Source organism: Schistocerca americana, chromosome 2 (genome assembly GCF_021461395.2).
Source record: "Schistocerca americana isolate TAMUIC-IGC-003095 chromosome 2, iqSchAmer2.1, whole genome shotgun sequence".
NCBI lineage: Eukaryota > Metazoa > Arthropoda > Insecta > Orthoptera > Acrididae > Schistocerca > Schistocerca americana.
The window spans coordinates 731,851,693-731,864,920 of NC_060120.1; the positions used below are offsets into that span (position 1 = coordinate 731,851,693).

The 13,228-nt window shown below is 42.8% G+C and overlaps 1 protein-coding gene across 1 annotated transcript in view; it reads right to left on the bottom strand.

The window, feature by feature from the left end:
- LOC124594389 (protein takeout-like) overlaps positions 1–12,708 on the bottom strand; it is a 43,472-nt gene extending 30,764 nt beyond the window's left edge. The window contains exon 1 of the mRNA XM_047132758.1: positions 12,564–12,708. Coding sequence (XP_046988714.1) covers positions 12,564–12,708 — 145 coding nt within the window. The remainder of the gene's footprint in view (positions 1–12,563) is intronic.
- Positions 12,709–13,228: the final 520 nt, after the last annotated feature.

The window sequence follows — 13,228 nt, forward strand, 5'->3', positions numbered from 1 at the left end:
GAATACACTAATCTTCATCTGGCCTCGCAACTGCCGCACCTTGCACATGTACTGTCAATGCAACATGGTATTGCTGACAGATTAATGGCGGCCTTTGGATACTATGTCAACCAGGGAATGTTGTTTAAGATCAAATACGAGACTTTCCCACACCATTCTGGAGGACTTAATCTCACGAATGTGTGGAACAAGGCGCTAGCTTTATACCTGTGAGCGACGCTACGGACTCGGAACCAACGGCAACACACCATCACGTCGGCGATCCTGGACGTGTTTCTTCACCCGTCCTTTGAACCACCGTAATATCGCCCTCTTTTTCTCACATCACGCGATTCTTTGTTGATTTTAGTTATCTTCAGTTTCAGATACATTGTACAAGAATACCTACTACCCGTGGGATATATAGATACTTGCGGCGTCATCATGGCAGCAATGTTGTCGAACTTAAATACCCAACGCGAGACTGGCGACAGATTTGGCGAGGTGTCCATACGCCTCTCCTCACCACAGCAGCGAGATCGTCATGGTATACATCAATCAACCGCAAGACAGTCAACCGCCAACGATTGTCCGACATTCGCATGGTAGATTCCCCGCTCTTCCTTACATGTGGCATGCCAAACACAGAAGAACATTCTCTGCAGTGCGGTGAGGCAAAGGATGTTTGGCGGCTGACGCAACGCATCATGGCACTCCTCCGACGCGCCGACGAATCCACGATCACGACGGACGTTTTATTTTCCCTGACGCTGTCTTTTTCCCCCTCACAGAAAACATCGGCAATCCGCTGGATTGGAGGACACGCATCGCACTACATGCTCTCGCGGACGTTGATATCGGGCATGGACTCTTGGCATTATCTACTAGAACAACACGAAATCATCCGACGCCACTCTAAATATAAAACGCACTTTTGCGAACTTTCTAGGCAGCATGTATCATGACCCCCGGAAGCGGTGGGGGATTCCAGGTTTACGTTGTTTCGAGGGATAGGATATCACTCCGAGTGAAGTGACGAGGATGTCACTTCGGCACTATATTTCTTTCCTTTCTTTTTCATATATGATTTTTCTTCTGGGACATTAAAATTAAACAAATAAATATAAAGAATTAATAATAATAATAATAATAATAATAATAAAGAATTACATACACGTACAGTGTTTCCTTCCCACTGCCTCTCCCTTATCCTGTTAGGAGACGGGGCACCGTGGCCAGGCCTCCCAGCCTCCCCGTATGACCCCTGCCCACTATACCCCCTGATCTACTACACCTTTCCAAAACAAAAAATGGCAAGTGAGCGAGACTCCCGTCCAGGCGACCCCGGTTCGAGACTCGTCTATGCTACTTTTGTTTTCGCGACGCTAGATCCATCGCAAAAAGAAGTGTTCGATAACGTCAATGCAGTGGCGTTTCCTGCGGACTTGAGAAAATAAAAATGCGATTGCGACGAAAATGAATGTTCGTGGTGTCGAAAGTACAAATGTTTTGATTGTTTTTATAACAAGTATCATCCGCCGGAATGTACTCGTCAAAATATAGGAAATATCGATTAACTTTCCATTGAATGAAACATATTTTCAATCCTTCATTCGTTGGTTTTTTAATATTCCCTACCTCAACGGAACAAAATTGAAAATACAACGAAAACATATTGAACAGTAATAAAATATTTCAAGAAATTACATTACGATTAATTTCCTATTACAATAAAAAAACGTAAAAGATTGAAGTAAAATGTGAGATTCAATTTGTAATTTTTATATATAAAGGCTTGTAATTCTTTTTAATCAACTCCTTTCGGAATGTTCATGATTAATTATAAATTAAAACAGGTATTTGAAAAAAAAGGAAACAAAAGTAGTATAGACGGGAGTCTAGCTCAGTTGCCACTCGGCTACTCGCTCATTTGCCACAATAGTGAAACTTTTCTGTATATAGAGAACTCCTCAAACTTTAACAGGCAATGTTTCAAAAACGTGGCCGCACTGGCACCTACAATATTAGGATGTTATAGGTACCTACCCACACTGTAAGCAGGCGAAGTGGGAGCTCATCACTCGATGCACCTCCCAGAAGGTGCCCTCGTCAGTCACCCTTTAAGCAGCTCTAGACCACGAACGCCCTCTGCCGCTGCAGTATAGGATGGTCAGCTGCAGCCCCACGGCCCACTCGCGGTTGGGGCCGCTTTGTTATATAACGCTACGCAGACGCCGCCTGGTCACCACCCTGACACCATCGTTCGTTGTTCAGGTCAGAGAGCCTCATCCTTGTTCACATTGAGGGCTGAAGTCTGTTTCTTGCTGCACGGTTTGTAATGAATCTTCATACACTTGGAAAAATACGCGTTAAGCAAATCTTCTGTTTACTACGTTAACTCGTCCGCTATCATTTCTGCTCCTGTTCAGCCTTCATACGTCGATAGTTGCTGCACCATTCTGTAGCCCTCCTCTCTTTACCGTTGTGTAGGAAGTCGTACACCTCAGTAATGTCAGTAGTGTTGTAGCTCACGTTGTATGCAAGACACTTCTGCAGCGTATCCCTCAATGCTGCTCTTGCGTTTGTCTCCATCAACAGCAGATGAAGGAACTCAGGAAACGCAGGGAATATGGCATTATTCGTAAACTTTTTAATTCAGAGGTATTCTCAATAATCTCTACTGATTGATGCTACTCGTAACGTGTAGCTTGTAAGAGGCTACTCTAACATCAGAGAGGAAAAATAGATTACTCGTCCTATGGTACTCAACATATGAGTTTGACGACAGAAGGATACTTCACACCTGAGAACTCACAGAGATTATTATTCCTTTTTTTCTGCAGCAACATGAATGGAAAATATTGTCAGAATATTTCGTATGTCAGCTTTGACAAGATTTATTTTTGGACCTAAAAATTCATGTTAATTTCACATGCAGCTTCTTTAATTTTGTCAATTGTCTGCACTTGCCATGTTTGACAGATTTTGAACGCTGTTTTCACAGTTCTTTTTGTACGTATGAAATTGTTAAACTACCTACGGAGTTCTCTTACTCTTCCGCTACAAGTGGGACTGTATAGGATGGCTCTGAATCCATTTGCTAGTTCTCCAGCACAGTAGCTGCTCGTTGCCTCGATAATTATCAACGTCTCTCAATTTTCGTCCACAAATTTCTTAGGTTCGTTCTTTCCACCTGCACATTGTTCCACGATAGGCCGTGCACTGTAAGTTCTCCCCCGAAATATTAAGCACGCTGGCTGTATTCCTGAGACCCTGTAATCGGACCCTTGAGAAGTGAGGCAAAGCCACGACCGCATAGAAAATTTAATTGTCGCTTGTATTCGACGTTTCCATTAACAGTTACGACAAAGTTAAATCATAAGAGAAGGTAAGGTTCTATTGTAATACAATAAAATAGTATGCCTTTTTAGAGGTTTCAATTTCACTCAAGAATCATTGTTACAATAGTGCATATGGAGTACATTAAATGATTACACTTAGACATCAATAGCACTGGCGGTATTTCTGTACCAAGTACAGACCCTGCTACAACACCCAACATTACTGTGTGGTGCAGCCTCCACGGGCGGCAGTAAAGGCGCTGACGCTGGCATCCAGTCGATCGTAGATACGATGTGCCACGTCTACTACTCAACCTGTTCATGTCGTCCTGTGCGAGTTGTTGGCTGACGAATCGCACGAGTCACTTCTCATCCCATCATGTCCCACCCGGCCTCGACTACAGACAAATTCGGAGATCATTTTGGCCAGGAAAGTTGCTGCACGTCTTGCAGATCACGTTAAGATTCGCGGACAGTGTGTGGGTGATAATTATCGTGTAGGAACATCAAATCACCTTCCTGTTGCAAAAACACCAACAGAGCGCATCTAACAAGATTCTGCACGTACCGCTCTAGAAACGCCAAAGGTGTACGAAAGTTGTGGCTTATTGCACCCGCCGGTAGAAGTGGCCGTGCGGTTAAAGGCGCTGCCGTCTGGAACCGCAAGACCGCTACGGTCGCAGGTTCGAATCCTGCCTCGGGCATGGATGTTTGTGATGTCCTTAGGTTAGTTAGGTTTAACTAGTTCTAAGTTCTAGGGGACTAATGACCTCAGCAGTTGAGTCCCATAGTGCTCAGAGCCATTTGAACCATTTATCGCACCCCAGACCATAAGGCGTGGGGTGGATTGAGTACATCATGGACTAACGCACTGTACGAGACAGCACTCACCACGTCTATGTCGTACGCGGCAACGACCGTCACTTGCGTGCAGGCAGAATCAGTTTCATTGCTGAAGACCACGACCCTCCATTCCATCTTCCAAGTGATCCTCTGTTGCCACCCATCGAGCCGTGCACGTCAATGTCTGGAAATGGAAGACAGGCTAGATGTGCATGCGTGCGTGCATGTGTGTGTGTGTGTGTGTGTGTGTGTGTGTGTGTGTGTGTGCGTGCGTGTACGTAGTCCCACTGTTCATAACCGGCTCGTAACAGTTCGTGTTGCGCGTCAGGGCTCACAAGCAATGTACCGCGGTAGCTTTACGATCTGCTAATTCTGCCCTTACAATACGACGTTCCTGGCGGGCTCCCTGCTACGTGTACGTCCAGAACCTCTTCTACAGGAGTGACAGTGTTCACGTGACCACTGACACCAGCATCGTTGCACAACTGACGCAGTACCTCCAACCTGTGTGGCAATTCTCCAAAAGGACCATCCAGCCACTAGAAACGCCACAGTTTGACCCCTTTCAAACTCACTTAGTTGGCTGCAGGAATCACGACCGTGGCATGGTTGCCTGCTTGGTTCACACGTTTGTACCACACTAGCCTTCTGGCTGTGAGGCATTCCGTATTAAAGGGTAGACACGGACAGGGATTTACTAGCTATGCCACTATCCTGTATATTGGCGGACGACACTGAAACCATTTTCAGTACACCTACTACTTCCAGGTAGCATATGCCATCATCGAATAAAAATGAACTTCGTCTTTCCAGGTGTACTATTTTTTTCCAGCAGTACATGAAGTCCTTTAACGTAGTTTATTTAACTTTCAACAATACAAACACGCCTAACCGTATCACATTCATTCACTTTGGTGGAACTGACAAACTACGGAAGTCATTCATCCTCAAAAAGTCAAGGACTATTCGTATTCCTGTTTCAATCAGATACTCCACTCTGTGCACTGTTATACGCTTTCTACCGTAGTTCCGCGGACTCCCGTCTTCCGACTCTTTCAGTGGATGCTCATTGGACCGACTCCGTTCCACAACTGCCTTAGCACTATCAGCGCGACACGGAAATACCCTGGCCGCCTGAAAAGGCGGGAAACTACAGAAAGTTCTAGAAGTTAAGGCTCGCCAGCTAGCGCTGCCTTCTAAGTAGCTCGCTGGTAAGAATATCGATCATGTTATCCTTACAAGTAATGAATTCAGAGGGTAGACAGAGGAAGAAAAGAGCCCCGCAGAAAATTAGAAACTCCTCCCTCCTCGCCCCACCCCTTATAAATTCATATCAAGTTTCATGTAAGATTAAAAGTCATAATAACGTATTGATTTAAATAATCATCTTGGCTAATGTAATATAGTAAGTAATAACCTTGCATTTTTTTGAAAAGTTTCATCTGTGCCGGTAGCCGCTGTTTATGAAGTTTGAAATCAATAATGGACAAATTGTGGTAACATTACATATACCGATACCCGGAAAAAGGATTTGTCTCAATATATCGGCTGCCGTCTGCTACACACTACGACAATAATATGCTTCCAACGTTGTAATAAATTTCAACTTCTTGTATGCACCTATTTTAATGGGTAGTCAACAGCTTACTATGGAAGAGCGATGTGAATATGCAGTGTTCGTGAGCTCTTAGACAGTTCGTCGAGTAAAAAGATGTGTTAGTGTCGAAATACAATGCCGAACAACAAACTTTATTTGCTTTCTTATCTTATATCTGAACGCTGAAAGGCATAATCAGTCTTAAATGATGATGATGATGATCTTATAAAAGACAGTGTACTGCAGAAGTCAGAGATAATTGTGAGTCTATTTTTAAACAAATGCTGATGAAGTGCTTTCTGAATCTTCAGTTACTCTTCCTCACTCTTCGAACGAAAACTATACTAATTTTGACTCATCCTTAAGTCGTCATCGTCAACAAAGTGTAGAACGGTAGTTTAAGTACCAGAAAACATGGGAGTGAAGGTGCAATTGGATGTACTTTGGCGGTGATTAGTTTGGGATTTTTGCAAATTGTGATGATGATGTTTAGCTTGCGGGGCGCTCAACTGCGCGGTCATCAGCACACGTAAAAAGTCCCAATTTTTACTCAGTTCAATTTTTTCACAATCCAGTCTAGCCAGTGTCACGATTGATGATGAAGGCAACACGAGCACCCAGTCTCCGGGCAGAGAAAATCCCCAACCCGGCCGGGAATCGAACCCGGGACCTCGTGATCCAGAGGCAGCAATGATAGCCACTAGATCACGAGCTGCAGACTTTGAAAATTGTGTGAAATGCATTTAAAAATGATATCGAAGCTCTGCTAGAAACAGGGGGAAGTGTTCGTTGCTGTACATCTAAATTTAGAAAAGCTACTGGAAACACAGGGACACTAGAAAACCACAAAGCCATAAAAACGTCAAAAGTCATTGCACTTGAAAATTGTGAGTTACGACGATTAAACGCCCCAATTCATGCACAAAATGAGAATGAAATAATGTTAAATCCCCAAGTAGTATCTTCTTTAATTCGAATTGTGGTTTTTCTTTAGTAAGGAAGAAATCCCCCACACAACAAAATTTGGATCTCTAATTTGTAAGACAGTACCGAAAACGACCATTAATTTTGGAAAGGTTATTAAATTTCACAGTCAAAGCTGTATATATGTTAGCAGCCACTGCTTTATAATTATTATTTTACATATTAATGATTTTCCTTAATGGTGGACGGATTTGCAGCTTTTTCTAACAAAAGTGAACTGTTAGTTCGTTATGTTGCGTTATGCCTTGTTGAACTGAAGAGTACTACAGTTGAATCTGTATTTACAGCAACTTATAGTGAACTAAAGAAACGAAAATTTTTTTTGTAGTATAGGCTATTAGTAACATGCTCTTTCGATGACACTGCCAATTTTAGTGGTTCTGTGACGTGGGTCGGTCTCTGCTTGGTTATCGGAGAAAAGAGGGCACGAGTTGCCATAAATTCAGCAGAACAAGTGTTTTGTCATTAGCTGGAACCGTCTGTAAGAAAAAATACTCCATAATAAAACGCACACTATATATTATTGAGGACATTTATAAACTTGTTCGTCGTTCTCCTAAGCGAGAAAGTGTATTCCATGAAATTGGGTGTGGTTTAGCAACATCTGTTTTATAAATACTCGAAGCCGTTGACATTCAAAGACTGAGTACCTATTGCACAGTTCATTCTATATTCCTATGCTACAAATTTATTATGATGGCATGTCAAGATATTATGCTATCCGAGTTTAGCAAGTTTGGCAGGAGGAATCTTTTTAGAAATAATAAGTTACAATTTCATTGTACCTTCTGTGATTTTGAGCGATGCATTACAGGCTGTCTCGAACTTAAGTAAAGTTTTACAAAAACAATCACTTATTATTTCACAACTTCCTGTGTTTCTGGAACTTTTAAGGCACATCGACTGCTCTTGTGAATCTGATGAACACAGCGTGGAAAATGGAACACTAAGTAAAATAAAATAAAAAAAACTACAAGTGGATTTAACGGAAGTTAGAAGTGGGCTTATCACAGAGGACAAGAAACAAACAAGGGAGAACGTAAGGAAATTTGTAAAAAGTATGATTAATGGAATTGAGCAACGTTTCAACTACAAGGCTATGAAAATAATAGAAGTAGGTGCATATTCTGAAAGTTTTAAAACAGTTCAAGAATTTAGTGATAATAATTGTTGGAAACTGTGCTTGATGTTAGGACTTAAAAATGTTGCCGCTGATAATGCAGACTGCATTATTTTAAGTGCATTACTTGTATCAAATCGGAAGATTCGTCTTCCGATGCTGCTGCTTTTATCTTAAGGGATGACATCTGCTATGAAACATTAAGGACATTAGCCGAATGTGTGCTATGCGTTCGCGTTTCCAAGTACAGTGTGAGGTCATTCAGACAATGAACAAGGTAATGACAAAATCAAGAAATAGGATGTGTCAGGATACGCTTCTGTTTCTTCAAATGGCTCTGAGCACTATGGGACTCAACTGCTGTGGTCATCAGTCCCCTAGAACTTAGAAATACTTAAACCTAACTCACCTAAAGATATCACACACACCCATGCCCGAGGCAGGATTCGAACCTGCGACCGCAGCAGCAGCGCGGCCGGCGCTTCAGTTTGTGTGATCAACAGAAGGGTACGACGAACCCATAGTACCTTCACTGATGATGTTATCAACAGACATGCCGTAAAATTAAGTTATTACACTTAATAATATTATTTTATTGATTCACTTAATTTTATTCTTGAATAGAATTAACTAACTTAGGCCATCCCTACTTAGTACTTACTTAAAATTTAATTAAATATCGGAGATTGAAAGAAGTTTTTAAATACTATTACAACGGCTATTTTTTTTAGTATATTATCGATAAAATTTGAAGCCTATAACATTCCGTCCCACCCATAAATCGTAATATCGCCCCCCCCCCCAACCTCCCAACCTCGAGGGGGAACAGCTGTATTCGTCACTGATCCTCTCATGGAGGCCCCACAGTAACACAACGAACTGTTACAAATAGGTTTGGTTAGGTTGGGTTAGGTTAGGTTAGGTTAGGTTATGTTAGGTTCTTCAAGACGGCTCCGAGAGAGACGGCCTATAGCTTGCATTCCACTGAACCCAAACCACCACCATTAGCGTTCAGTGGAGTCAAGCTAAGGCTTTTTGAAGAACAGGATGGAGGTCTGTTGCTTCTTCTGATGAAAGCTGGTTCTATCACGGAGCCAGTGATAGCAGTGTGTTGGTTAAGAGGAGGCCAGTACAGGATCGGGAACCAACGTGTCTGCGTGCTAGAGACGCTGGGCCTACACCTGGAGTTACGATCTGGGTTGCGACTTCTAATGACGGCAGGAGCACTCCGTCGTTATCCCACGCGACCTGACTGAAAATTTGTATGTCAGTCTCGTAATTCGGCCTGTTGTGCTGCCATTCACGAACAGCCATTCCATGGAGTGTTTTCCAACAGGATAACGCACACCCAAATGCCGCTGTTGGAACCCAACATGCCCTAACGAGTGTCAACATGTTTCGCCCAGCTTCATCACCAGATCTCTCTCCATTAAGAGTAGAAACGGGACACTATCGGATGACAACTCCAAGTCATCGACCAACAGGCATGGAACTCCATTCGGCAAACCGACATTCGGGACGTATACAACACAGTCCATGCACGTTTGCATGCTTGCATTCAGCATTCTGCCGGTTACACTGATTATTAATGCACCAGTATTTCACATTTGGAGTGGCTTATCTCACACTTACATGAACTTGTGATAATGCAAGTGGACGGAGTGTGCTGCAGGAACGTGTTGACACGGGGCAGGCCGGGTTCGGCAAGGAAGGCGGCGGCGCTGCTTTAAGACGTCAGAGCGGCCTGGGCCAGTGGACAGATGGGGTTCACACGTGACGCCGTAATCTCAGCGAGAGCCGTTTGAGAGTCTGCACTCCACTCAGTATCGAGAATACGGTAAGGATACCGGTAATTCAAGCTACATATGTTCGAGCAAGAACATGCCTGATGTTTTGGGTCTGACTGTGTGCAGCTCAATTTCGTTACGGCTTTAGTAGTTAAGGCGTGTTCCCCAGTACTTGATGAAGATTGAGCTGAAGTCATTTGTATATCTATGCCGGCCTTTGTGTGTTTAAGAGAAATTTTGCTAGGCCGGTTTCTTAATTTAGCTGGTGTTGTTCAAAAAAATGGTTCAAATGGCTCTGAGCACTATGGGACTCAACTGCTGAGGTCATTAGTCCCCTAGAACTTAGAAGTAGTTAAACCTAACCTAACCTAAGGACATCACAAACATCCATGCCCGAGGCAGGATTCGAACCTGCGACCGTAGCGGTCTTGCGGTTCCAGACTGCAGCGCCTTTAACCGCACGGCCACTTCGGCCGGCGCTGGTGTTGTTAGGGTCTGCTTCTCTTTCTAAAGATAGCAAGGAAGTGTCAGCAGCATTAAGATCCCGGTTGTATGCATTGCGCAGTGGTGCTGAACTCCTAGCCGTCACGGCCGCTTTAGATGAATTGTATGGTCTTAGGCGCCGTATATCATTTCGTAAGATAGTTTTACGTAATGGTGTATGATTTGAAACTTAGGTCCAGATGTGAGGATACGTCTTGTATGGAGAATCGCCACTGGTTGTTTGCTGTTTTCTGTATGCAGTTATGAAGTTGCTTACTGGCTAGTGTGTCGTATTTGTAAAGTGCTCTTCAATTAAGATCTCTGATAACGTTTGGGTAATAAATATTTCGCATAAAATTAGCGATATTATAAGCTCACTGTAACTGCGTATTATGTGTGTTACAGGTTTAGGTGGAGGTGCGGGGGCGGTTGTTATAATTATCAGAGTGCGTTCATATCTGTTTGATACGGTACTGAGACCTGCTGTGTGGTGTTGCCGTTTGGTTACGTTTATTTTTTAAAATCATCTTCTCGCCTGTGTGCCTGTCTTTGCAATACTAATTTATTGTTATACTCAATGTTAGTTTTTAATCCGTCTTTTCTGAAGTGTGGTTCTGAGCTATTTAGATCACAGTCACTAAAAGCTTAATTATTAACAAGTAGCCTAGCACTCGCAGCTTCACTTGCTTAGACTGTACAGCCTGTAGAGGTTTGGTGTTTTTGTTTTCTTTAATCAAATTTTTAATTCGTTCACACATTACAACATAACATATTTCAAGATAATTAAGGCCTTAGAAGCACGGTCTTTTCCGAATGTACTTCTGCTCAAAAAGCGATTCTGGTTTTTAGAGAGCAAGGTTTTTGTAAATCCTGCCTTTTTGTTATTGTGATAGTTCTTCATGTCTGACCGAGAAGTGAAATACCAGTTTTCATAGATTTAGCTTTAAAATTTTTTAATACAATGAAATATCTTCTTAAAACTTTTCGTCTACTATTTCACCTCCTCAGGGGTCGAATTTCCAAAATCAATGATACACGTGTTTTTTATTCATAACCGATAAGCCAAATAACAATTTTCACAGATGTAGGCTTAGAAATACCTTACTAGTTCTTTCAGAATGAACTGTTTTAAGAATAATCCTCTCATTATTTCACTCCAAGTAGTTAAAATTCCAAAATTGCTGAAATGTCTTTCATTATTGCGATCGAGAAACCAGATACAAATTCTCGTAGCTGTAGCTTCAAAACTGCCTTAACAGCGACATATTTTGAAAAAATCGTTTTATCGCCTCTTTCACCCCCGTAGGGATGGAATTTCGAAAAATCCCTTCTTAAACGACGCCTGCAGTATAAGATCAGGATCCTCTCCAATTGTCCAGTTTGTATTCTTAGCGTTTTGGGGTGGGCTACGATGGGTCACTCAGTCAGGGCATTGCCTTTTATGTACATAGGTTGTGAACTGCCTTAAGTGGTCGGTAACTGGTTGAAGATTACTGGGGAGAACGTTTTGGTTTGGGACATTTCTGTTGACTGTATTGAGCTAAAAGGTTTTGAGTACTAATGCATAATGGCTGCCGTGTCTGTTTAAGGTTGAATCATACGTACGCTCCACATAGCTTCTGAATTTACTTGGTTGCTATCCTTTGATGATAGTGGAGAAGGAATGCGCGTCCTATTCCACGCATCGAGAAGTGAAAGATTTGCCTCATGGCTAACCAGACCAGAGGCGTGTGGAGCTGCATGGGACATTGTAAGTTGCAAAAGTGTGTAAAGTGCATCCTGTGAAATTTCGACAATCATTATTTTATATAAAACTTGGATAGTCGTTAGGGTAAATATTGGAGGTGAAAACTTAGTTTGCTCTAACTGTCTTGTATCGGTTAAAGAAATTTCTGTGTACACCTGATTAAGTTCTTCGTCGTCATGTAACTGTGAAAGTAGCTAAAGGCGATGATATATATAGAGTGTGTTTACATTAGGCATTTATTGCCCCTATATGTATGTAAAGGACGGAAGCTAGATCATACCCGTTTACGAATACTTGACCATCCCCTCGCGATGAGATTGGTCTCTAGGTTAGTCTATGAAGTTTTAGTATTTGAACCTCTTGGATTGTTCAGCATCTAATTTTGGACAAACTTTGTTTTTTTGACGTTGTCAACACAATAGAGAAAATAGAAATTGGCTCACATTACAAATAAGTACAATGTTATTTAACACGAACCAGCACCTTACCCCTCCGAGCGCAACCGCATTATCACCACCTCAATCACAGTATGCGGATTTGGTAACTTCAATGAGATTCTTGCTGTTTTGAGGCACACAGTACATACTAGTTTGACTTTTCAGTGCCGTACTGTGCATGCTTTTGGGGTATTAATGTGTCCAGTATGAACGCCTGCTTTACCAGAGCTGGCGGCGCCACTCACCGAGTTTCATTGTGCCCGTACCCGCTCCGTCCAGTGGCAGCACCAGTACCTTGCCGGACACGTTGTACTTGAAGCTCATGTCCAGCACGGGGAACCACACGTCCAGCTCAAGGCGTCTCTCGCTCGGAAACGACCTGTAACACATCGTGCAGTGGTAGATCCCGCGATCAACAAAGGGCCTACTTCAAAACTCACTACATTAACAGACCCAGGTAAACACTCCCTCAATTAGAAAATGTCTGTAGACACATTTATCACAGTCAGATTCTGAGATCTTCCTTCATAGTCAATACACAGAGGTGAGAAGTCATCGGTTAGCGACATGCACATATAGAGCTGGCGGTACTATCGCGTACATAAGGTATAAAAGGGCAGTGCATTGGCGGAGTAGCCATTTGTGCTCAGGTGATTCGTGTTGAAGGGTTTCCGACGTGGTTATGGCCGCGACACGGGATTCACAGACTTCGAACGCGGAATGGTAGTTAGAGCTAGACGCCGGGACATTTTATTTCCGAGATCGTTACTGAATTCAATATTACGTAAACCACGGTGTCAAGAGCGTACCCAGAATACCAAATCTCAGACATTACCTCACACAGCGGGCAACGCAGCGGTCGATGGCCTTCACTTAACGACCCACAGCAGCGGCGTTTGTGTACAATTGT